The 27,371-nt window shown below is 43.9% G+C and overlaps 1 protein-coding gene across 1 annotated transcript; it reads right to left on the bottom strand.

Annotated features, from left to right (window-relative positions):
- LOC128901882 (creatine kinase S-type, mitochondrial-like) lies at nucleotides 1–27,281 on the bottom strand. The gene is made up of 6 exons (XM_054184035.1): nucleotides 27,273–27,281; nucleotides 26,562–26,647; nucleotides 18,054–18,177; nucleotides 6,195–6,329; nucleotides 5,726–5,851; nucleotides 1–176 (listed from the first exon to the last, which is right to left on the bottom strand). Exons 1-6 carry the CDS (start codon nucleotides 27,279–27,281, stop codon nucleotides 57–59), a joined length of 600 nt encoding a protein of 199 aa, XP_054040010.1. The 3' UTR covers nucleotides 1–56.
- Nucleotides 27,282–27,371: the final 90 nt, after the last annotated feature.

Genomic DNA, 27,371 nt, shown 5'->3' with positions numbered 1-27,371 from the left:
CTTTCTGTCAAAATGGCAGCCATATTTACCATCATTAACAGTCATCAGCCGCAAGATCATTTCTTACCAAACTGAGGTAATGGTGGTGGTACTTTAATGTCTTGACCTCTTTCCAGTTTCTTCTCACAGTCAACTAGATAGTTGACCCCATCAATGACAAGCTGAACTAGTTCTACCTACAACAACAAGAAAAACAACAATAATAAAAGATTTTGGTAACGCTGTTAATAGAGGAAGGAAAAAAATTGACTTGTACAGCAAAGACAGCAAGTAAACCCAGACCCAAGGAGGGCCATAGAGTCCTTGGCATAGAGATCACACATGCTGTGGTACAGGGAGTATGGGTCGTGCACTGGTCCAGTGGAAGCCCATAGTAATTCCCTTCTCCCTACCCCTTCTCCTATTCATGCTGAGTTTAGCCTTCTGACAATAAAAATTTTCAAATAGGCCCCTAAAGGTATTTCCACCAAATTCTGCTCCTACACATATCCCCATATAAACAAACAGAAGTGCTTAAATAAAATGTTTAGGCATGAGTTTAGAGACCTATCTCAAATGTGACCACTCTGAGGGTACAAGATCCTTCCCAAACATTTGCTGAGAACTACAGCCTGGCACAGCCATTGGTTCCTGTCTGCTGTGTTCTCAGCATCCATATATTAGGACAAAGAAACTGAAAAGGCAGTGCCATGGATGTTCAGAGTCACCAGGCAGTTCTCTCTGAAGCAACAAATGCCAGTGTAAGTAAAGAGGCTCTGGTATTTTGCCAACAGCATCTTGTGAGGTTTGGATTAATGCCTTTATCCAAATGCCTTTGGGCTCAAAAGCTATTGAACATTGGTCTGACATTTGGCAAATGACTTCAGAGACTACTGGCACTTTGTCTTTCTTCTGTAGAAAGGGGGGGGAGTTGTGTTTTCTTGATGGATAGGAATGAAAGATATGAGTAGTACTGAAATGATTTGAAGAATCATGCTGAGCCCTCCCTTACTGTTTAGCATGCCTAAAGAAACTGTACATATGAGCTTATTTTGTGGTGTTTTAGAGTGATGTTTTCCTATATCCTGTGAAACACAACAGCTTTATTCAATATACAGTCAGTACTGTAGAAGAAAGAATGCACTGCATCCAAATGGACACCAGTTAATTGCAGAGGATAATCCATTCTTACGTATGATAGAGGCATCTGTGCAGTGCCTAGCATTTGCATTCATGCTGGTACATTTCTAGGGTTTACCAGATGTTATAATTCTGGAAAATTAGGCTAAAAGGGATTGTGAGAAACCTTCTGTCCTATCTGCTTGCCTTAGGAAGGTTCAAGACTTTCAGAGAGGATGTGATAATGTGTACTCTTTTAGGTAACAATTTCTTCTAAAAGAATCTGGCTTACTGAAATATTTTCCAATCATACTAACTCTTTTTTTTTTATTCTGACTGAAATCTCACATGTAAGACAAGTCAAAATCAGATCTGTTCTATTCAGGAGATCCCTGGATAGTATTTACATTGTTGGTGCTTTTTCTGTTTGGTTGTAGACACAATGAACAGAATGCCTCAGATTTATCATTTTCCTAGAACAAATCTCTTAATCAGATTTAAATAGGCAGTGGGGAACTAATTGGAAGATCACTGACATAAAATATCCTCACAGATTTCCAACAGACTTTTGATCAGGTTTCCCAGTGCCTGCTCCCTGACAAAGCAGGTTTAACTTATCAGAATAATACTGGATATGCTTCTGAACACAATCCAATATGTTTGCCAGCACAGCTCTCAATGGCCCTAGAGCACAAACTGTCCCTTGCTCTGCTTGCTGACTTTCCACTGTACCAGGAAGGCATATGCTCCTCTCCTGGCAAACACTGTGTCATAGTTTGGGGCAGACTGGCTGAACTGGCAGACACTGAAACAAATGACAGATGCTGTCCCCCACCTCCCCCCAGGACACACTGGAAAGAAGCTCCCAAGAGCTGTGTTTCCAGCTGCAGCTTCAGGAACAGTCATTATCGTAACACCGTTTTGAGTCCATACAAATTCCGAAGAGGAAAAAGTGCTTAACCCCCCTGTTTTCTGGACTGTCAGCAGAAGGCCAGCTCAGCTCCTCTTTAATGGTCACTTGCAGCTGCCAAGGGAGGCAGTCTCACCTCCCTTGCTGTGTGTTTCCAGTTCCCTTGTGCTCTCAGGAGAATTTATGTGAGCAGTCAGCTGAAAACTAATTGGAATGGGGGTGCAAGGAGGGGAAGAGACACACTCATTTCCCCAATTCTGTGGTACCATCAGCCCTGAATGCTCCTGGATGCATGGAGTAGGAGGGAAGTGAGGGTTCTTTCACATGACTGGGGACTAGACTTTTGGACACAGCCATTTAGACTGACTGGCTGATAGAGCTCATCAAACTGTCTTATACTTCTTCAAAGACATGGCTCACTCCACCTGCAGCACCACACATTCCCCTGCAGATGATCATGAGTTTCTCATTCCCTACAATCAGGTGCCTTTATGCAGGGAAAGATGTCCTACTGTTTTATTAATATGGTGATACTGTTTTAGGTGATACTGTTTTATTAATCCCAGGAACCACATTTCTCAGGTAGAGGGACTCATCCTAAACTCACGCTGGCTTTATATCATCTATAATTCCTTTGTTTTCAGCTGACACACTCTTGATGTACACTGTAGGACTGGATTCAGACGCAGAGCAGCATCAAAATTTGCAATTCTATATTGCATAGCATAGTGGTATCTTTGTAATCTTTTTCAAAATTACTGAAAAATACAAGATATCTTGACCCCAGCATAATTCCTCCACAGGCAGTGACATGCTAGGACTCCAGGCCCCATGGCATTGTTAGCTTCACAGTAGCCAGCAAGCTATATTACAGATTTTTCTTAATCTTCATTAAATGGTTCAATAGCAATCTTTAATGACTGGTTTGTTAAAACTTAATGCAAAGACTAAATCCCATTGTCTCTGTATTGTGACAGTGACTTATTTTCAAGGGATTTGCTATTACTATAAAGCATTCAGTGGCTTAGTAGTTTATTTTACTGTCTTTTACAGACCAGCTGTGTTGGAAAATCAGAGGTCTGAATTTGCAACCTCCAGGAGAAAAATAATTTCATATTAAGTTTGTGTTGACCAGTAACTGAAACAAAGGAAAAATGCAAACAGTTTTATCTTGTGCCTTTAGGAATACAATTCAGTTCTGTAAACACATTTACCACATAATGGAATTTATTTTATTATATACTGAAAAAATATGTCCAATAATAAACATTTATATCCCTTTGAGTTTGCCTTGTCTTATTTAGATTTAAAAATCTACAAGGTAGGGAATGTATCTTATCTATTGGCTTAATTCTTTGAATCCTCACTACATGAGGCACCACTGACTTCAGTGGAGGTCTTCATATAAGCAAAATATATAGGTTCAAGCCATCTGTCAGTAGAACTCATTAAATAATCATGCCATGAAATCCTTTTTATATTATTAGTGTTATTTTAGTATAAAGCACACATGGTGATGTTTCAGATATTAATAAATGACTATATATTTAGGGCTAGATCCAAAGGAAGTTAGCTATCTACTTGCCAGCATAGGCATCAACATCCAAAATTTAAATTCTCCAAACCCCTGTCCAAACACACCTTGTCTGTGAAGACATTTAATAGGATGTCCAAATAAGAAAGGACAAAAGACCTGCATTTGCTCTGTCCCATAGGCAGAAAATGCAGGGTGAGCAAGAAAAGGAATCCAACTGGATGGATGTGAACCAGTTTTAATCTAGTTGCAGTCTAAGTCCATTATCCCAGGATTCTATTTGTGTTATGAAACCATGGCAAGAATCAGTCTCAACTCAGGTGCTGTGCTGCAGTAATAGGACCAAACTGTATACATACCTAAGCTGCTAAAGCCTCTCAGTGCTATGCTGGTCTGAGGGTGGCAGAGCACTGGAACAGGCTGCCCAGAGAGGTGGTGGAGTCTCCATCTCTGAAGACATTCAAAACCCGCCTGGACATGTTCCTGTGCAACCTGCTCTAGGTGAACCTGCTCTGGCAGGGAGGTTGGACTAGATGATCTCCAGAGGTCCAACCCCTACCATTCTGTTATTCTGTGATAAATATACCTTGACAGGACACTCTGTTTTGCAGTGGAGTTTTAACTTTGCAGCAGGCCCCAATGTAATTAAAATTTTGCTGCTATGCACGCAGGCAGCCTTTCAAATCCTGAACCATACAAGCAGGTTGGCATCTGAGACCAAACCCTGTTTTGTGTTGTTAGTAGAGTCCAGTGGAGTAAGAGTCCTCAGGAGACATCTATCCTGCTAGGGCCTGCCCAATTGACCATAACTGAGAGGTTAGAGCACTCATGTGGGAAGTGAAAGACATGTTTGAAGGAAGATTTGAACCTATATTGCCTATCTACTAGAAAAGTGCTCAAATCCCTGGGCTTACAGGGTCTTGCGAGGTTAATTTTTATATCTCAGTTGTTCTTGACATGTCCAAGGATGAACACAGCCCTGATCTCAGTGAGGAAAGGGAAACTGTATAGCTGTGCTACAGGATTTAGTATATGACTTGGAGTAAGGATTTGGCTCAGGTAGAGCTAATGGAAGTGGGCTACAACTATTTCACACTGGTTTCACACCTACTGGTTTTTTCCTCATTCACCTGTAGATTAAGTATTATACAATATTTAAATATTAAACTGGAAAGAGGTCTGGGACCTGAGTCTTCCAGGAGAGCAACTCCACCATCTGTCACCTGACAATAAGGGGACACCATCAGACTCTAGGGTCATTTCCACTCTCTTTCTGGCTCAGTGAATATGCATTCAAACTGAAATAGCTACAGACCAACAGGGAGGGCTCAGACATGACAATTCAAATCTCTGCTCTACAGAAGGCAGAGGACTGATTTAAACCCAGCTCTCTTGCATTCTGTGCTTAGTGTGACATTGCACATGGTAAGATAGCACCAACCCATCCTCCTCCATTATTTTGGTGTGAAAGGACTGGCTTAGTCCTGCTGTCTAACTGTAGATGTGGTGGGTTGACCTTGGCTGGCTGCCAGGTCCCCACCAAGCTGCTCTATCACTCCCCCTCCTCAGCAGGACAAGGGGGGAGAAAATAAGATTAAAAACTCGTGGGTTGAGATAAAGGCAGTTTAATAAAGAAAAGCAAAGGTCACATACATAAGCAAAGGAAACAAACAAAAAACATTATTCTCTACTTCCCATCAGCAGGTGATGTCCAGCCACTTCCCAGGAAGTAGGGCCTCAGTACGCATAGCGGTTGCTTTGGAAGACAAAAGCCTTAATAATGAATGCCCCCCCTCCTCCTTTCTCTTAGCTTTTATTGCTGAGCACGATGTCATATGGTACGGAATATCCCTTTGGTCAGTTGGGGTCAGCTGTCCTGGCTCTGTCCCCTCCCAACCTCTTGCCCACCCCCAGCCTACTGGCCTTTGGGACAGGGTGTAAACAAGTCACATTTATGGAACTTGCTTACAGTTTTTTTTTCATTGTCATATTTGTCAAACACTGCATGCACAGTAGTAATTTTTCATTGTGTAAGCCTTTTCATTCGATCAAATTCACCAGGAGAAAAAACTACCATAGATCTAAAAAGTGACTCTAATATCAGAGTGAACTCAAATGGAGGGAAACTGACTTATATCAGTGCAGATCTGAGTTTAAAAGCAAGGAAAAACCAAACAGGTTACCTCTGATCGACCCATGCGGTCTAGGTTGGAGATATCATACACATCTGCTACAGCTGCTGTGTCCACTCCACCAGTGCCGCGCTTCTGCAGCCTCAGGTTCTCCAAGATTTTTGGAAACCTGGGATCCTAACAGAAGAAATAGGTTTGTGCATATTGCCTTTTGCCTTGCTTATTGTCATTATCCATGATCTAATAGCATCTCCAGAAAGACAGGCAGAGACAGTTTCCTCTGTCTTTGGACTATAGCCTGTCTTGGTGGCTGTCTGCTGAGTAGATTAATTTCCATAACGAATACAATAATTTGCAGAATAAAAGTATGCTCAATTAGTCATGCATTATGCCTGGGACCTAGTTGTGTTGCACATCATGCAAACATCCAATTGCTGTAAACTGTCATTTTTTATTTGTTTTTTTATAAATCAAAAGAAGACCTGATTTATGTCACTGGCCTTTTAAACAACATATGTACCTTGCTAAGCTTTGACAGTTTAACATGGACTCCAGCACGTAAACCAGTGCCCAGGTTGGAAGGACAAGTCAGAACGTATCCAAGACGTTCATTCCACATGAACTCCCAGCCTCGTTCTTTAATTAATCTTTCAACCTAAGAAGGAAAAAAAAAAAGAGAAAGGAAAAAGAGAGCTGCATACAAATGTCTCATCTTTTGACACTTTTTTATAGCTGAAATTCTTTTCACCTTGTATCTATGTAGATGATGAACTTTGCTATTCACAAATGGAGGTGCATAAACATATACCCAAGTAGAGTCTGGTTTGCCTCTAGTGTGAACCTTTGCATTCATCAGGCATCAAGTGAATATTACATGGATTCCTTCATTTTTTCACTACCAATAACTTGAAGGCTCTTTGGCACTTTATCACATAGCCTTAGCCCATGAAGTCATATATTTACATAATAATTATGTCTTTTACCTGGAATATAAATGATTTTCTAGGCTTGGTGCTTTTAAACAAAGGTTGCAAAGCACAAGCCTAAACATCTCAAACACTGTGGAGCAAAGGGAGTCAAAGCCTAGTTTTATATAATTTTCAAGGTGATTCTGTGATGCTAGGTGAAGGACACTTGATTTCTAAATGCTTAAATTTCACAGCCCTGCTTCCACAGTAAAAAGACTACATAGCTTCTATATAGTGCTTTTCATTAGTAGTTCTAAAACCCTATTACAAAAGAGACCGAAATCATTATCCTCAGAAATATCACAAAGGTCTATTGACCTTTGAATAAGCCACAATTTTGTCCACTCAGCTACACTTCCGAGACTTATTTCTGTGATCCCAATACAATTTCAGTTCAGTGAATTCACTGTCAGCAGAGAATCAGATACATATGCCAGCTCAGGTTCACAAGACCTCTGCAATATAGGCAAATAATTCCATTCTGCAGAAGGATACAAAATAATGGACTCTCCTGACATCATTTCTATATTTTGTGAGGACACAGAAATTGCTGGTAAGAAACTAGACCTGATTTCGTGCCTCAGGCAACTGCTCTGGCCACAGTTCCCAAAGCTATCTGACCACTTCTCATGGCAAGGTCCATAGGTCTACTTCTGTTGAACAAGAGCTAAGCACATTAGCAGAGGCAAACCTGGAAACAACATCCACAAGCTGTGTCACTTAGGCCACAATCCTGTACATTATTCGGTCTCATGGGTATGCCTGAGAAGCATATCAGATCCCAGTGAACCACCCAGATGCCAAAGAAGCATCCATTAGGCGCTTTTGTTTTTCCACGTTCCCGAACTCACTACATACTCAAAATTTCTTAGAGATGCTCTGAACTTACCTTCTTCTGGTTTTCATGGACCACTTTCATAATCAGATTTTATAGTTCTCTGGTCTCCCTACTTTGCCTTGGGCCTTTTTTTTCAGGCCAGGGCCTGTGCTGGTGGCTTTGAAGTGATATGGGAGTGCACAGTTGTATGAACTCTACGGCAGTTGGGGTTTCCCAGAGAAACCAGAGAAAGCCAGAGAAGCTGGAGTGAAAGCTGTTTTGCCAGAGTGAGAGGAATGAAGCAAGTGTTCCAAGGAACAAAAGCAGTATGATGGATATAAACACTGTTCCTCTACATTGCAGATGAACTGAGCATGTTAAGGATCCCAATGGGGAGAAATAATTTTTTTCTGCAGCCTGAGTATTCTTTCATTCTTGGAGACAATTTGAACCCAGTTTCAACCTTACGTAACCTAACTGCTGGGATTTAAAAGACATGTAGTTGTGATGCTTAGGGATATGGATTAGTGCTGGACTTGGTGGTAGCCGTTGGACTGTGTCATGGTTTAACCCGGCAGGTAGTTAAACACCACACAGCCGTTCGTTCAACCCCCCCACAGTGGGATGGGGGAGAGAATCAGAAAAAAAAAATAAATTTGTGGATTGAGATAAAGACAGTTTGATAGGACAGAAAAGGAAGGGAAAATAATAATAATAATAATAATAATAATAATAATAATAGAATATACAAAATGAGTGATGTACAATGCAATTGCTCATCACTTGCTGACCAATGCCCAGTCAGTTCCTGAGCAGCGGCCCCCGGACAGCTTTCCCCCTAGTTTATAAATTGAGCATGATATCATATGGTATGAAATATCCCTTTGGTCAGTTTGGGTCAGCTGTCCTGGCTGTGTCCCCTCCCAGCTTCTTGTGCACCCCCAGCCTCCTCAGCAGGGTGGTATGAGAAGCTGAAAAAAGCCTTGACTTAGCATAAGCACTGCTCAGCAACAACTAAAAAATCAGTGTTCTCAACAGTGTTCAACATTGTTCTCATCCTAAATCCAAAACACAGCAGTATACCAGCTACTAAGAAGAAAATTAACTCTATCCCAGATGAAACCAGGGATAACTCAATGATCTTAAAGGTCTTTTCCAACCTAAATGATTCTATGATTCTATGGCAATCCATCCAGGAATGATGTGGACAAGAATAGTGGAGAATACAATGTTGACACATCACCTATCCCACTTTGCCTTTTTTGCTAGTATTGCTTGTGGGAATCCTTTTTCTCTGTTAAAGCAACTTTTTCTTTGCCAGAGCAGTACACAGGCCTACACTGGGCCCAGAGCCAAATTGCTGTCATACCTGGATTGTCTAGACAAAACTGTTTTAACCCACACGTCATTCTATGAGGGCTTTTTTTTCTTTATTAATAGCTAGATCAGAATAAAATCCAGGATCCCTGGCTATCAGTCCATAGTACTTCAGTCACAAAACCCAGTATGTCCCCAAAGTTGGCAGTGAGTTCAGGAGTCCTGTGTCCGGAGTCCTGTGTACAACCTCAGCGACATCCAGTTCACTCCCAGAATCAGGGATGAGAACCAGTAAGCTAGTCATCCAAAATAAAATGCTTTATTTATGAACTCCTACAGCCTGTAGACATGAGGTGGCAAAGAAGAAAAATTTCTTTAGCCAACCAGTGCTGAAGATTGATGTCCTGGTTTCAGCTGGGATAGAGTTAATTTTCTTTCTAGTGGTTGCTGTGTTTTCAGATTTGGTATGAAAGGAATGTCAATAATGCATATTGGTTTAGTTGTTGCTAGGTGATGTTTATACTAGTCAAGGAGTTTTTTCAGCTTCCCATAGAAACTGAGAAGGAGCATAGACAGAACAATAGAATGGCCAATGGAATATTCTGTACCATAGATGTCATGCTCAGTATATAAATGGGGATTGGCTGGGGGTGGGAATCTGTGATCAATGCTCGGGTTGGGGTGGGCAACGAATTCACAGGGTGGTGAGAGTGACTTGTGTCTTGTATATTCTTTTACCATTATTGTTATTATTATTGTTATTTTACTTTTCTGTTATTGTTCTATTAAACTGTGTTTATCTCAACCTGTGAGGTTTTTTTCCCCCTTTCCCCTCCTTTTCTCCCTCTTCTCCCTACCCTTTTTGGGGGAGGAAGGGGGAGTGAGTGAGCAGCTATGTGGTCCTATTTGCTGGCTAGCGTTAAACCACAACAGTCCTTTTTGGCGCCCAATGTGGGGCCTGATGGGTTGAGATAATGACAGATCAGATCAGAGTGCATTAGAACAAATTTGTCATAAGCATTCATTGTATTGGGTTAATAGTCACAATGTTAATTTATTTGCTCTCAAAGTTGTACTTGCTCTCGAGGTTGTGTTTTGCAATACCTTATCTGCTGTATGTGCTCCCTGATGTGCTGTTTATCATCCCTGGGAAATGGGTTAAGATTATAATTTTGCTGTGCTTTGTAGTGCAGGCTTATGATATGATGAAATTGGGTGTGCTGTGGCTGTACTTGTTAATGATTAAAAGCGATGAACCAGGCAAAACGGCAGCAGCGGTTTCATCTCTGTACTTTGGGAACCTAGTGGAAACTTTTAGTAATTACACTTTTTACCTTCTCCCCTTGGAGCACCAATCTGTGGGGGATTGGATTCCTTCATCTCCCCCTTCTCCTCCAGGCTAATTACAATAGCGTTCAAGAATTTTGAATACCCTTGGGATACTCGAACCAGCATGCTTCTATTGCTAGGTGCTTCATTGCTTCTAAATATGTTTCATGTCTTGCTTAAACATCGATGCATATGTGGGCACACTATCCCAACCCCTACGATGAGGGCTGCGGCTACTCCAACTCTCACGATGAGTACTGCATCTACTCCAACCCCCACAACAAGCACTGCAGCTACTCCGACCCCCAAGATGAGCACTGTGGCTGCTGAACTAGAGAACCAACCTACGCCAGTATCAGTCACCCCTATACAGAAGAAGATATACACAAAAAAAATCAGTTTGCTTAGTAAGGGATGAAGATGAACCAGGAACATCACAAGAACAGGAGGAAGAACCAGAGGTAATCAACTAATCCTTATCCTTGGGTGAGCTGCAAGATATAGAAAAAGATTTCGGTCTTCGTCCAGGTGAGCACATTATCACCTGGCTGCTCCGATGCTGACATAACGGGGTCAATAGCTTGGAATTAGAGGGTAGGGGAGCCAGGCAGCTGGAATCCCTGTCTAGGGAAGGCAGCATTGACAAGGCAATTGGAAAAAGGACACAAACCCTCAGCCTCTGGAGGTGATTTCTGTTAGCTGTGAAGGAAAAGTATCCCTTCACGGAAGATATTATATGTCACCCAGGCAAGCGGACCATCATGGAAAAAGGCTTTGCGGGAGCTGATTTATCGTAACCTGCACAATCCACAGTCAACTACAGATCCAGATGCAGTCCAATATATCCAATGCATATGGCGGAAGTTTCGACAGAGTGCACCATCATCATATGCCAGCTCATTGGCAACAATGAGTTGGGGAGACAAAGAGGCAACAATGGTGGCCAACTCTGGCAACATGAAGAAAGTGTTTCTACTTCCCTATGGGCCTGTGTCTTGGCTGTGGAAAGACTGTCCAAGAAAAACAAAAGCCTGTTCGAAAAAGTGGTCTGGGAGCACCATCAACTCAAAGAGGATAGGTCCTACTCTCCACCTGTACGTACCAGTGTCTCAGCTATTAGGAGTAAGCATTTTTCTGCTCAGGAGAGAGGCTATAAAGAGTACACACCACGAGGCACCCTGTGGCTTTACCTCCACGACCACAGAGAGGACATGAGGAAGTGGGATGGAAAACCTACCTCCATCCTACAGGCACAGGTACATGAGTTTGTCGTGGGCAGAGTGAATAACTTCACTTGTAAGAGAGTAGTGAAATGTTTATTAACATAAAACAGTGATTTAACAAAGTTAGTAGTGAATGTGACAGTGTTTTACGAGATTCAATGCCAGGGCACACTTGATTATTTACTGCCTAGAGGCCAGGGTCAGACAAGCTGTCAGGGAGACCCTCCCGCTGAGTCATGAGGTTCAGAAAGGACCCCCTGGCTTTCTAAACTCCTTCTCAGAGAGGAGCCTAGGGGCGGCTGGATCCACTCCTAGTCCCAGACTTGGTCAACGGTTTATGTCTAAAGGATTAGATATGCACAATCAATCCTTATCTCACTCAGCTAAGATTTCAAAGTTTAGCATGCTATTAGTCACTTACCGAGAATCTGTTGCGGCAAGGAATCTCTCAACCTCGAGGAGCAGAACCTTAAGCGAGCGTCCCCACTCAAGGGGAGATCCTGGCGTGCAGCCCGCTGCCGTGCAGGAGAGCTCAAAGGGCTCTTGGGCTGTCCGCTATTTATGGAGTAAGATAACTGACCTATAGTCATATTCCCATGGGAACAAGATACCTAGGCCCCCACTCCAGACAGTGTTTTGGTTATGTTGCCAGCCATCTCCCACAGTTCAAGTGCAACTCATAACAACTCCCACTGATGGCCATGGCTTGAGCAGGAGCCAGGGGGGGAAAAAGGGGAAAAGGGGAGAGCACATCGCCACAGAGTTGCAAGGAAAAACAACCACAAACGGAGGCTCTTCCTGGAAAATTGCTGCTGCAGTTTCCAGTGGGCAGTTTCCCACACAAAGTAGAAGGGTTTCTGATCCACTTGGAGAAACGCCTGATCTGTATTTCCAAGAAGCGAATAGCAAGGATGGGACTGAAACCCATGCAAGCCACACAAACCCATTAATTGATAGTGTATACTACGATCAGAACTGAAGGGCCCTGCCTCCAGCCAGGTGGAGGAAAGGGACAACCGGGTTTACTGGACTTTGTGGATACGATGGCCTGGCACATCAGACCCCCAGGAGTATAAAGCTCTGGTAGACACCGGTGCATAGTGTACCCTAATGCCATTTAACTCTAAAGGGTCAGAACCCATCTGTATTTCTGGAGTAACAGGAGGGTCCTAACAGTTGACTGTATTGGAAGCTGAAGTGAGCCTAACTAGGAATGAGTAACAAAAGCACCCCATGGTGACTTGCCCAGATGCTCCATGCATCCTTGGCATAGATTACCTCAAGAAAGGATATTTCAAAGACCCAAAAGGCTATCGGGGGGGCTTTTGGAATAGCAGCTATAGAGACTGAGGACATTACACAGCTGTCTACCTTACCTGACCTTTCAGGTGACCCTTCTGTGGTGGGACTGCTAAGGGTTAAAGAACAGCAGGTGTCAATTGCTACTGCCATAGTGCATCGATGTCAATATCGCACCAACTGAGACTCCCTGATTCCCATCCATAATGTAATTCATTGACTGGAGAGCCAAGGAGTGATCATCAGGACTCGCTTACCTTTTAACAGTCCCATATGGTCAGTGCAAAAGTCTAAGGGAGAGTGAAGACTAACGGTAGACTATCGTGGCCTGAATGAAGTCATGCTGCCACTGAGTACTGCCATGCTGTGCTAGAACTTCAATACGAACTGGAGTCCAAGGCAGCCAAGTGGTATGCCACAGCTGATATAGCCAATGCATTCTTCTCAATCCCTTTGGCAGCAGAGTGCAGGCCACAGTTTGCTTTCACCTGGAGGGGCATCCAGTACACCTGGAATCGACTGCCCCAGGGGTGGAAACACAGCCCCACCATTTGCCATGGACCGATCCAGACTGCACTGGAACAGGGTGAAGCTCCAGAACATCTGCAATACATTGATGACATCGTCATATAGGGCAACACAGCAGAAGTTTTTGAGGAAGGGAAAATAATCCAAATCCTTCTGAAAGCTGGTTTTGCCATAAAACGAAGTAAGATCAAGGGACCTGCGCAGGAGATCCAGTTTTTAGGAATAAAATGGCAGGATGGACGCCGTCAGATCCCAATGGATGTGATCAACAAAATAGCAGCTATGTCTCCACCAACTAGTAAAAAGGAAACACAAGCCTTCTTAGGCATTGTGGGTTTTTGGAGGGTGCATATCCCAGATTACAGTCTAATTGTAAGCCCTCTGTATCAAGTGACCCGGAAGAAGAATGACTTTAAATGGGGTCCTGAGCAACGACAAGCTTTTGAACAAATTAAACAGAAAATAGCTCATGCAGTAGCTCTGGGGATAGTCTGGGCAGTGCAAGATGTAAAAAATGTGCTCTACACCACAGCCGGGGAGAACGGCCCTGCCCGGAGCCTCTGGCAGAAAGCACCAGGGGAGACCCGAGGTCGACCCCTAGGGTTTTGGAGTCGGGGATACAGGGGATCCGAAGCCCGCTACACTCCAACAGAAAAAGAGATATTGGCAGCATATGAAGGGGTTCGAGCTGCTTTGGAAGTAGTTGGTACTTGAAGCACAGCTCCTCTTGGCACCTCGACTGCCGGTGCTGGGTTGGATGTTCAAAGGGAGGGTCCCCTCTACACATCATGCAACTGATGCTACATGGAGTAAGTGGATTGCACTGATCACACAGCGAACTCGAATGGGAAACCCCAGTCGCCCAGGAATCTTGGAAGTGATCGTGGACTGGCCAGAAGGCAAAGATTTCAGAATGTCACCAGAGGAGGAGGTGACGCGTGCAGAAGAGGCCCCACCATATAATAAACTGCCAGAAAATGAGAAGAAATATGCCCTGTTCACTGATGGGTCCTGCCGCATTGTGGGAAAGCATCGAAAGTGGAAGGCTGCTGTGTGGAGTCCTACACAATGAGTGGCAGAAGCCACTGAAGGACAAGGTGAATCATGCCAGTTTGCAGAGGCGAAAGCCATCCAGCTGGCTTTAAATATTGCTGAACAAGAAAAATGGCCTGTACTTTATCTCTATACTGATTCATGGATGGTGGCAAATGTTCTGTGGGGGTGGCTACAGCACTGGAAGCAGGGCAACTGGCAGCGCAGAGGCAAACCCATCTGGGCTGCTGACCTATGGCAAGATATTGCTGCCCGGATAGAGAATCTGGTTGTGAAAGTACAACGCCACGTAGATGCCCATGTACCGAAGAATGGGGCCACGGAGGAACATCAGAACAACCAGCAGGTGGATCGGGCTGCTAGGATTGGAGTGGCTCAGGCAACATAAGAGTGAATTATTTATAGCGCGGTGGGCCCATGACACCTCAGGCCATCAAGGAAGAGATGCAACATATAGATGGGCTCGTGACCGAGGGGTGGACTTGACCATGGACACTATTGCACAGGTCATCCATGAATGTGAGACATGCGCTGCAATTAAGCAAGCCAAGCGGTTAAAGCCTCTTTGGTATGGAGGGCGATGGCTGAAATATAAATCTGGGGAGGCCTGGCAGATTGATTATATCACACTGCCACAAACCCTCCAAGGCAAACGCCATGTGCTCACAATAGTGGAAGCAACCACTGGATGGCTGGAAACATGTTCCGTGCCCCATGCCACCACCCAGAGCACTATCCTGGGCCTTGAAAAACAAGTCCTGTGGCGACATGGCACCCCAGAGAGAATTGAGTCGGACAACGGGACTCATTTCCAAAACAGCCTCATAGACACCTGGGCCAAAGAACATGGCATTGAGTGGGTACATCACATCCCCTGTCACACACCAGCCTCTGGGAAGATCAAATGATACAATGGACTGCTAAAGACTACACTGAGAGCAATGGGTGGTGGGACTTTAAAACATTGGGATGCACATTTAGCAAAGGCCACCTGGTTAGTTAACACTAGAGGTTCTGCCAATTGAGCTGGCCCTGCCCGATCAGATTTTTTACATACTGTAGAAGGGGATAAAGTACCCGTAGTGCACAAGAAAGATATGTTAGGGAAAACAGTCTGAGTTATTCCTGCCTCAGGCAAAGGCAGATCCATCTGTGGGATTGCTTTTGCTCAAGGACCTGGGTGCGCTTGGTGGGTGATGCAAAAAGATGAGGAAGTCTGATGTATACCTCAAGGGGATTTGATTTGGGTGAGAACAGCCAATGAATTAAACTGTATACTGTTAATTGCTAAATTACCACTGTATGTCACTACTATGGTTGCTATATGCTATATCAATAGTATTACAGTAAGAATCTCCCAAGTTAATGAAGAATGAACTTTGATGAAACTCAGTGAAGTGCAGTGGTGATGGAACCAGAATTGGCTTCAGCAACTGGCACCCGGCAACTTTCTCGAGATCAACATCTTCAACCCGCAGACCATGGGCATGGACAGTGCCAGATACACCAGCTGTGAGCTCCAGATGCAGTATACCACAATTCAATACCACACACCCCCTCTCTTCTGCCCTTGAAAGACTGTTATGTCAGATAGACCCCAAAGTTATGGACTAAATTAACTCAATGGATATTTTAGAGGGATGGCCCACAGACTAAGGGCATTATATCTATGTGTGTATATAAATAGATATATATCACAGACAGGAAAAGTGGTGGTGACTTATTGAAAAGTGTAAGATGTGGGCATGATGTAAATGATATGGAACAAGGGGTGGATACTGTCCTGGTTTCAGCTGGGATAGAGTTAATTTCCTTTCTAGTGGTTGCTGTGTTTTCAGATTTGGTATGAAAGGAATGTCAATAATACATATTGTTTTATTTGTTGCCAGGTGATGTTTTTATTTTTTCAAAGACTTTTTTCATCTTTGCATAGAAGCTGAGAAGGAGCGTAGACAGAATGAAGGAATGGCTAATGGAATATTCCATACCATAGACGTCATGCTCAGTATATATGCTCAGTGCATATATACCATAGACGTCATGCTCAGTGATGGATCAAGCACTGACTGGATGGACAGTCCCAAAGAGTGGTGGTCAATGGAGTTAAATCCAGCTGGCGGACAGTCACAAGTGGTGTCCCTCAGGGCTCAGTGTTGGGACCATTTCTGTTTAACATCTTTATTGATGACCTTGATAAGGACATAGAGTGTATCATCAGCAAGTTTGCAGATGACACCAAGTTAAGTGGGAGTGTTGATCTGCATGAGGGTAGGGAGGCTCTACAGAGAGACTTGGATAGATTGGACCGATGGGCCAATGCTAATGGGATGAGCTTCAACAAGGCCAAGTGCCAGGTCCTGCACTTGGGCCACAACAACCCCATGCATCGCTACAGGCTTGGGGCAGTGTGGCTGGAGAGCTGCCTGGCAGAAAAGGACCTGGGGGTTCTAATTGACAAGCGGCTGAACATGAGCCAGCAGTGTGCCCAGGTGGCCAAGAGGGCCAATGGCATCCTGGCTTGTATTAGAAATAGTGTGACCAGCAGAAGGAGGGAGGTGATTGTCCCCCTGTACTCAGCACTGGTGAGGCCACACCTTGAGTATTGTGTCCAGTTCTGGGCACCTCAATACGAGAGAGATCTCGAGGTGCTGGAGCAAGCGCAGAGGAGGGCAACGAAGCTGGTGAAGGGCCTGCAGAATAAATCTTATGAGGAGCGATTGAAGGAGCTGGGACTGTTTAGTTTGAGGAAGAGGAGGCTGAGGGGAGACCTCATCACTCTCTACAACTACTTGAAAGGCCATTGTAGAGAGGTTGGTGCTGGTCTCTTCTCACAGGTAATTAGCGATAGAACAAGAGGGAATGGGTTCAAGCTGCAGCAGGGTAGGTTTAGGCTGGACATTAGGAAAAAATTCTTCCCAGAAAGAGTGGTCAGACACTGGAATAGGCTGCCCAGGGAGGTGGTGGAGTCACCATCCCTGGATGTGTTTGAGACTCGTTTAGATGTGGTGTTAGGGGATATGGTGTAGGGGAGAACTTTGTAGAGTGGAGTTGATGGTTGGACTCGATGATCCCAAGGGTCTTTTCCAACCTAAATGATTCTATGATTCTAAATGTGAGTTGGCTGGGGGAGGGAATCTCTGCTTGAGTCAGGCTGGGCAACCAATTCACAGGGCGGTGAGAGTGACTTGTGTCTTGTATATTCTTTTACTATTATTGTTATTACTTTCATTATTATTGTTATTTTCCTTTTCCGTTATTGTTCTACTAAACTGTCTTTATCTCAGCCCATGGGGTTTTTTTCCCCCCTTTCCCCTCCTTTTCTCCCTCTTCTCCCTACCCTTCTGGGGGAAGGGAGAGAACTGCACTAGCATCTGCGTGGTCCTATCTGCCGTATGACAGGGGTAAATACTATTTTATTGATTTTTTAGAAAGGTTTTAAATGGCCTTTTCTACTGCCTGTAATCCTGATTGGGGATCCCATGGGGCACTCATACTGCCCAGAAGCCTAGACTTACATACACACACACATGCATATACACCCTTGGTGGGGGGGGAAGGGGGAGTGAGCAAGCGACTGCGTGGTACTACTTGCTGTCTGGAGTTAAACCACAACATTTTTAATATAAAAGCTAAAATGACATTTTATCTATTTTTCCTTACAATTCAGCTAACAATTTGTCTTTGTTTTCTTCTTTAACTGCTATTAATGTGGGTTGCTATTTGAACTGTTGTTACTTTTATTTTGTTGCTTCTGTAGATGTCAGTGCAGTGATAAGCACACTAAATAGTGCTGACAACAGCCCAACAATAAACAAACAGGCATAATAAATTCATTGAGTTACTACCTCTTTCAAACCACGGCAAAATCTTTCAAACACCCGTTTCATGTTGCCACCTTTTTCCATGGAGATCACCCTGGTGTGGTCCTCTTCATTAATCCAGATAAGAAACGTCTTGTCATTGTTATGCCTGGTTGAGAGAAAAAATGAGTAGCTTTAAAGCACAAGATAAGCCCTGAAAAATAACTCTCAGTATTCTTAGTTTTATCACAATCTTTCAGGACTGTGAAGAGGTTAAGCACTGCAAAATAACATTTCTCTGCACAATTAAGGACATGAGCTACTTTCACAGCTTGATCCCCCATGCTAGTGGAATTATGCAGGTTTCTCAGGTCACAGTGAGAAGAGCAATTTTGTCTAATCACATCATGCTGCCCCGAAGCTGAGCTATGAAGAACATGTCTTCAAACATGAACACAGTTGGGAGCTACAGATACTAAGAGAACAGGCAAAGGGAGAAGCCAAATTTTGCATCTTCGGTCACTGAGGATGTTTTTTATTGTTCTTCGAAAATTGTGCAGTTAGAAAACAACTAACTGGGGGGCCCAGCCATATGACCTAACTTAATTGCATTGTCTTCTAAATCAAATCCCATTGCCCTTCATATCACTTAGTAACACTGAATTGCCACATCAGTCAAATTATATGTCTGAGGAAAACAGCTACATGTTGCTTCCGGACACTGCATTAAAGATCCTAGCTTGTCAATTGAGATAAAAATGCCTAGAGAAGTTACCTACTCTTGCTTCAGCCAGATCAGTGACGACTAGGATTATAAAGTGCTAGGTCAAACCTGAGGTCACTTTTCATGGCTTTTCTCCATTTTTTCTGTCTTTTGCAGCAGTCTTTCTACAGAATGTAGAAGGTGATTGATAAGATTAGACTTGTTCATACAAATAGTGGAATATTATCAAGTTTGAAATACGTGAAAATTGAAACTTCACTGACAGCCTAACTTAGAGCTTGTCTTTTACTGCAACCCACTTTTCACACTTGGAGTTTGCTAATGCAAAACTGAACAGATGCAAACATCCTGTGGCCTGACGTTAGAGTTACAGAGAGGTCCAGTTATCTCATTTTCAGTCACGTACAAATATTCAGGGTAGGATTTTCCAAAGAGATTGATGTTGGCCTGACTCAGCTCCCCCTTTAATTAAATGAGTCTTCCCATTGCTTTAAGGAATGCAGAGTGAGACAATACTGATGAAAAAAATCTGTTCTATGGCAATATTGGATTGTGTTCAGAAGCATATCCAGTATTATTCTGATAAGTTAAACCTGCTTTGTCAGGGAGCAGGCACTGGGAAACCTGATCAAAAGTCTGTTGGAAATCTGTGAGGATATTTTATGTCAGTGATCTTCCAATTAGTTCCCCACTGCCTATTTAAATCTGATTAAGAGATTTGTTCTAGGAAAATGATAAATCTGAGGCATTCTGTTCATTGTGTCTACAACCAAACAGAAAAAGCACCAACAATGTAAATACTATCCAGGGATCTCCTGAATAGAACAGATCTGATTTTGACTTGTCTTACATGTGAGATTTCAGTCAGAATAAAAAAAAAAGAGTTAGTATGATTGGAAAATATTTCAGTAAGCCAGATTCTTTTAGAAGAAATTGTTACCTAAAAGAGTACACATTATCACATCCTCTCTGAAAGTCTTGAACCTTCCTAAGGCAAGCAGATAGGACAGAAGGTTTCTCACAATCCCTTTTAGCCTAATTTTCCAGAATTATAACATCTGGTAAACCCTAGAAATGTACCAGCATGAATGCAAATGCTAGGCACTGCACAGATGCCTCTATCATACGTAAGAATGGATTATCCTCTGCAATTAACTGGTGTCCATTTGGATGCAGTGCATTCTTTCTTCTACAGTACTGACTGTATATTGAATAAAGCTGTTGTGTTTCACAGGATATAGGAAAACATCACTCTAAACCACCACAAAATAAGCTCATATGTACAGTTTCTTTAGGCATGCTAAACAGTAAGGGAGGGCTCAGCATGATTCTTCAAATCATTTCAGTACTACTCATATCTTTCATTCCTATCCATCAAGAAAACACAACTCCCCCCCCTTTCTACAGAAGAAAGACAAAGTGCCAGTAGTCTCTGAAGTCATTTGCCAAATGTCAGACCAATGTTCAATAGCTTTTGAGCCCAAAGGCATTTGGATAAAGGCATTAATCCAAACCTCACAAGATGCTGTTGGCAAAATACCAGAGCCTCTTTACTTACACTGGCATTTGTTGCTTCAGAGAGAACTGCCTGGTGACTCTGAACATCCATGGCACTGCCTTTTCAGTTTCTTTGTCCTAATATATGGATGCTGAGAACACAGCAGACAGGAACCAATGGCTGTGCCAGGCTGTAGTTCTCAGCAAATGTTTGGGAAGGATCTTGTACCCTCAGAGTGGTCACATTTGAGATAGGTCTCTAAACTCATGCCTAAACATTTTATTTAAGCACTTCTGTTTGTTTATATGGGGATATGTGTAGGAGCAGAATTTGGTGGAAATACCTTTAGGGGCCTATTTGAAAATTTTTATTGTCAGAAGGCTAAACTCAGCATGAATAGGAGAAGGGGTAGGGAGAAGGGAATTACTATGGGCTTCCACTGGACCAGTGCACGACCCATACTCCCTGTACCACAGCATGTGTGATCTCTATGCCAAGGACTCTATGGCCCTCCTTGGGTCTGGGTTTACTTGCTGTCTTTGCTGTACAAGTCAATTTTTTTCCTTCCTCTATTAACAGCGTTACCAAAATCTTTTATTATTGTTGTTTTTCTTGTTGTTGTAGGTAGAACTAGTTCAGCTTGTCATTGATGGGGTCAACTATCTAGTTGACTGTGAGAAGAAACTGGAAAGAGGTCAAGACATTAAAGTACCACCACCATTACCTCAGTTTGGTAAGAAATGATCTTGCGGCTGATGACTGTTAATGATGGTAAATATGGCTGCCATTTTGACAGAAAGCACCTCTGTATATCTCTGTATAAATATCTTGTGTAATAAAACACTGCCTGATACCTTACGTCTCTCTAGATGCCTGGTTGCACTGACAGAAACTAGTCTTAGTGCAGCTTTAGTAGGACAACCACTTTGTAGGGACTGCTTCCCTTTTCCCTTTGTCATCTCAGCAAGCTTTATGTAGGCTTTGAACCTTTCTTTCTTGGCTGATGATAAGGAAAGTATTACTTGAATAATGCAAAAAGCACAAATCCTTAATTCTACCCTGTATGTGCCCGTATTTATGCAGTCTTCTATGAGCACCTGATTTACATTCACAGAAGCACTTCTCTCAAGTGACTGTCCAGACAAGCAAAATCTGTCAGTCTGAAGGGAAGGTGCCGAAAAGTGCTCATTAGTTTTTCAGCATTCAACACCATGGTAAGTTCAATAGTTAACTAGAGTAGGCAGCTGCAAATGGCTTCAGTCTCTGAAGTCTGCCACTTGACCTGTCATCTGGAACCCATTGTCATCTCTGTATGGGAGCTGTCTCTTCTCTGTCCAGGACTGGTTTTCAGACAAACTTCTTTACCATGTCATCTCAAACCCTCAGACTTTTTTAGCCCTGGAGAGTTCACCAGGTCACTTCTCTGGTGTTTTCCTCAGGCACCACCTCTGGCTTGTGGCCTTAGGCTGCAGCAAGCTGGACCAAAAATCAGCAGTAACAAACATCAGTTTGCTGATATTCTGTATCCAACAGAAACCTGCCCAGCATGGCCTATTCCAGTCTTTTCCTGCAGCTTTCAGGTCCCAGGTAATAAGGACCAGGCTCCAGCACTAGTCATCCAAGTGCCTAGGATGTATTGCCACCCTGAGTAAAATCTTCTCAGTGCTCACCACTATTCAATGTTGTAAGCATCTTGGAAAAATAGCACAGTTACAGTCCCTTTGCTTCTCTTCTGCATATTGAAACATATTCAGGGTTTCACAGTAATCTTTCAAAATGCCAGTTTTTCTCCAAAGAAAAAAATCAAAACATGCTCAGGTGAATGTGCTGTCTGTGTTGCTGTAGAGCTGGGAGTAGTATCTGTAAGGGTATGTAGAGGAAGAGGGTATCTGCTCATGTATTGGATTTGCATGGCAAGGTTTTGGTAGTGGGGGGAGCTACAGGGGTAGCTTCTGTGAGAAGATGCCAGAAGCTTCCCCCATGTCGGAGAGAGCCAGTTCCAGCCCGCTCCAAGACAGACCCGCCGCTGGCCAAGGCTGAGCCATTCAGCGATGGTAGTAGCACCTCTGTGATAACATATTTAAGAAGGGGAAAAAACTGGTGCACGACAGTAGCCAGGAGAGAGGAGCGAGAATATGTGAGAGAAGCAACTCTGCAGATACCAATGTCAGTGAAGAACTGGGGGGAGGAGGTGCTCCAGGTGCCAGAGCAGAGATTCCCCTGCAGCCCCTGGTGAAGACCACGGTGAGGCAGGATGTCCCCTTCAGCCCATGGAGGTCCACGGTGGAGCAGATATCTACCTGCAGCCAGTGGAGGACCCCATGCTGGAGCAGGTGGATGCCTGAAGGAGGCTGTGACCCCGTGGAGAGCTCGTGCTCTATCATGTGATAGGGGGGGTGCGCGTGCACTGTACTGGGGGCTATTGTCCCTTCCTCTAAAAATATTCTATTCAAGCACAAAAAATATTAAGGTTGTAAAAGAAGAAACAGACCTAAACCAAAAAGGAAATTCAACTATTTCTGTATCCAGTCTTTGTCCAGTTTATTTGGAAAGAAAGGATCACTTTCAGCTTGGGGAATTAAAATAACATTCTGTCTCTCAGAAGTGTGGAGGAGGGGAAGGTATTTACAGTGCAATATCCTGCAACTGTATTGCCAGTGGTTCCTAGCTGAGAGTGTTGCTACATTCCAGCTTTAGGCTGTATTTGTAACCTCACCCTGCTGATTTCATAGTGATTCACTGGCTCTTTCTCAAATCAAATTTTTATCTTGAAATAGGAAAAACAGATATAAAAAACCCATAGAAGGAGCCATGTTTATGATGCTACATTGTGTTGCTGATATCAATGATTGTTTAAATAGAATCGTAGAATCATTTAGGTTGGAAAAGACCCTTAAGATCATCAAATTCAACCATTAACCTAGCACTGCAAAGTCCACCACTAAACCACATCCCTAAGTGACAGATCTACACGTCATTTAAATACCTCCAGGGATGGTGACTCAACCGCTTCCCTGGGCAGCCTGTTCCAATGCTTGACAACCCTTTCCGTGAAGAAATTTTTTCCTAATATCCATCCTAAACCTCCCCTGGTATAACTTGAGGCCATTTCCTCTCATTCGATCGCTTGTTACTTGGGAGAAGAGAACAAACCCCACCTCGCTGCAACCTCCTCAGGTAGTTGTAGAGAGCGATAAGGTCTCCCCTCAGCCTCCTTTTCTCCAGGCTAAACAACCCCAGCTCCCTCAGCCGCTCCTCATAAGACTTGTTCTCTAGACACTTAACCAGCTTCATTGCCCTTCTCTGGACACACTCCAGCAGCTCAATGTCTTTTTTGTGGTGAGGGGCCCAAAACTGGACACAGTACTCGAGGTGGGGCCTCACCACTGCTGAGTACAGGGGGACGATCACTTCCCTACTCCTGCTGGCCACACTATTGCTGATACAGGCCAGGATGCTGTTGGCCTTCTTGGCCACCTGGGCACACTGCTGGCTCATAGTCAGCCTGTTGTTGACCAACACCCCCAGGTCCTTTTTGCCAGGCAGCTTTCCAGCCACTCTTCCCCAAGCCTGTAGCGCTGCATGGGCTTGTTGTGACCCCAGTGCAGGACCCGGCACTTGGCCTTGTTGAACCTCATACCACTGGCCTCGGTCCATTGATCCAGCCTCTCCAGATCCCTCTGTAGAGCCTTCCTAACCTCAGGCAGATCAACGCTCCCACCCAACTTGGTGTCGTCTGCAAAATTACTGAGGGTGCACTCAACCCCCTCCTCCAGATCATTGATAAAGATATTAAAGAGAACTGGCCCCAGTACTCAGCCCTGGGGAACATCACTTGTGACCGGCCGCCAACTGGATTTAACTCCATTCACCGGAACTCTTTGCGACCCACCATCCAGCCATTTTTTAACCCAGCAAAGATCACACCTGTCCAAGCCATGAGAAGCCAGTTCCTCCAGGAGAATGCCATGGGAAACAGTGTCAAAAGCTTTACTAAAATCTGGGTAGACAACATCCACAGGCTTTCACTCATTCACTAAGTGGGTCACCTTGTCATAGAAGGAGATCAGGTTAGTCAAGCAGGACCCGGCTTTCATAAACCCACGTGGACTGGGCCTGATCACCTGGTTGTCCTGTACGTGCTGCGTGATAGCACTCAAGGTGAGCTTCTCCATAACCTTCCCCGGCACCGAGGTCAGACTGACAGGCCTGTAATTCCCTGGGTTCTCCTTGTAGCCCTTCTTGTAGATGGGCATCATATTTGCTATCTTCCAGTCAACTGGAACCTCCCGGTTAGCCAGGACTGCTGATAAATGATGGAAAGTGGCTTGGTGAGTGCTTCCGCCAGCTCCCTCAGTACACTTGGGTGGATCCCATCAGGCCCCATAGACTTGTGCATGTCTAAGTGGTGCAGCAGGTCACTCACCATTTCCCTGTGGATTATGGGGGGTTCATTCTGCTCCATGTCTCTGTCTTCCAGCTCAGGGGGCTGGGGACCCAGAGAACAACTGGTCTTACTATTAAAGACTGAGGCAAAGAAGGCATTAAGTACTTCAGCCTTTTCCTCATCCTTTGTCACTATGTTTCCCCCCCGCATCCAATAAAGGATGGAGATTCTCCTTAGCCCTCCTTTTGTTGCTAACGCATTTATAGAAACATTTTTTATTGTCTTTTACGACAGTAGCCAGATTAAGTTCTAGTTGGGCTTTGACCCTTATAATTTTCTCCCTGCGTAACCTCACAACATCCTTGTAGTCCTCCTGAGCTGCCTGCCCCTTCTTCCAAAGGTCATAAACTCTCTTATTTTTCCTGAGTTCCAGCCAAAGTTCTCTGTTCAGCCAGGCTGGTCTTCTTCCCAGCGGGCTCGTCTTTTGGCACATAGGGATGACCTGCTCCTGCACCTTGAACATTTCCTTCTTGAAGAATGTCCAGCCTTCTTGGACTACTTTGCCCTTCAGGACTGCCTCCCAAGGGTCTCTGTCAACCAGGCCCCTAAACAGGTCAAAGCCTGCCCTCCGGAAGTCCAAGGTGGCAGTTCTGCTGACCCCCCTTCTTGCTTCTCCAAGAAGTGAAAACTACCATTTCATGATTGCTGTGCCCAAGACAGCCTCCAGCCCTCACATCCCCCACAAGTCCTTCTCTGTTCGCAAACAACAGGTCCAGTGGGGTGCCTTCCCTAGTTAGCTCACTCACCAACTGTGTTGGGAAGTTATCTTCCACACACTCCAGGAACCTCCTAGACTGTTTCCTCTCCACTGTATTGTATTTCCAGCAGACATCTGGTAAGTTAAATTCCACCATGAGAACAAGGGATAGCGATTGTGAGACTTCTCCCAACTGCTTATAGAGTATTTCATCTGCCTCTTCATCCTCGTTGGATGAAGACCACCATGATATCTGCCTTGTTGGCCTTTCCCCGATTCTTACCCATAAACACTCGACCCTTTCATCAGCATCGTCAAGCTCTAGACAGCCAAAACACTCCCTAACACACAGAGCTACCCCACCACCTCTCCTTCCTTGCCTGTCCCTTCTGAAGAGTTTATAGCCATCCATTCCAGCACTCCAGTTGTATTGCATCCCACCATGTTTCTGTGATGGCAACTATATCATAGTTTTCCCACTGCACAATGGCTTCCAGCTCCTCCTGTTTGTTGCCCATGCTGCGTGCGTTGGTGTAGATGCACTTCAGGTGGGCTATTGATCTTGCCACCTTTTTTGTGGGAGAAGCCCTAATTCCTATGTGACTTCTTTCAAGCACTTCCATGGTTTCTAGCACTTCAACAACCCTTGCATCTTTGCTGCATCTTTGCTGCATCTTTGCCTATATGAATATAAAGGTTGTGCATTTTTAATTTTTTTTTAATTAATCATTTCAAAAATTGCAAAAAAAAATGCAGGGGACCCATGCTGGAGCAGTCTGTTCCTGAAGGACTGCACCCTGTGGAAAGGACCCATGCTAGAGCAGCTCGTGAAGAACTGCAGCCCAGGGGAAAGGACCCACGTTGAAGAAGTTTGTGAAGGACTGTCTCCTGTGGGTGGGATCCCACGCTGGAGCAGGGGAACAGTATGAAGAGGAAGGAGTGGCAGAGACGTGTGATGAACTGACCGCAAGCCCCATTCCCCGTGCCCCTGCGCCGCCTATATGAATATAAAGGTCTTACTTTTTTTTTAAAATTTAATTATTAAAAGCACTGCAAAAAAGTTGTAAAAACAAACTGAACATGCTGTGAGTATCAGTGCAGAGTGACTGTGGGGTTAGGACAAGCAAGGAGACTTGTAATACGGTCTTTCAAACATGACACAAGCTTCTACATGTCACACAACATACCAGATTCCTCTGGCATCTGGCCAGTCACGTGCCATCCCAGCACATGTTAGCAAAGGGGACACTGGCTTGTCAAAGAGAAAATGATCCTGGATGCCAAAATGGGACCAGAGAGAGAAAGACAAACAGAGAAAGAGAAAAAACAAACCAAAGTTGAAGTTTATTCAGAGAAGCAGTATAACACTGTCTTATGCATTTAATATGAAGGTAATCGATACAAGTAAATCACATAGCATGGCTTGTGAACCTGGTTCCTGCCTGACTGAAAACTAAAAGCACTTTACCCAGGTGACTTTCTTAGAGGGCAGGTTCTTGGAGAGTCTCACTGACACTGGTAATATGACTTAAGTTTTGCCAAAAAACATTTTTGAATTGTAGAGAGGAAGGACCTAATACCACATACACACAACAGAGGGGATTGTGGAGGGACTTAACCACTAAAACCAGAAATGTGCATCTGCATACAGACAAATTTCAGGGTAGGAGAAGGCAATGAGTCCTTAAAGATAGCAAAATATCCAATGCTAGATCTGAAAAGAGATTTCTCCAGCATAGAGACGTAGCAGTTTATTTTGAGTATGAATCAAGGTAGGAATTAAATCGGTGTTAAGCTTGATCTTTTGGAATCACAGACTTGTTCTTTTCCTCGGTTCAGTGAGGAATCGGAGGTTCAATTTCTGATTTAATAAATGTATCACTTGGTGTGCCACAGACTTGCCGCATTCCAAATAATTTTGTTTTCAATTGGCTGGGTTTTTTTCCCAAGCAAATAAGTATTGATTTTCATGTGTGTGCTGAAAAATTATTAGTTCT

This window comes from Rissa tridactyla, chromosome W (assembly GCF_028500815.1).
Source record: "Rissa tridactyla isolate bRisTri1 chromosome W, bRisTri1.patW.cur.20221130, whole genome shotgun sequence".
Classification (NCBI taxonomy): Eukaryota; Metazoa; Chordata; class Aves; order Charadriiformes; family Laridae; genus Rissa; species Rissa tridactyla.
Note: the sequence above shows the minus strand (reverse complement) of the source record. Positions and strands in the feature narration are given on the sequence as shown.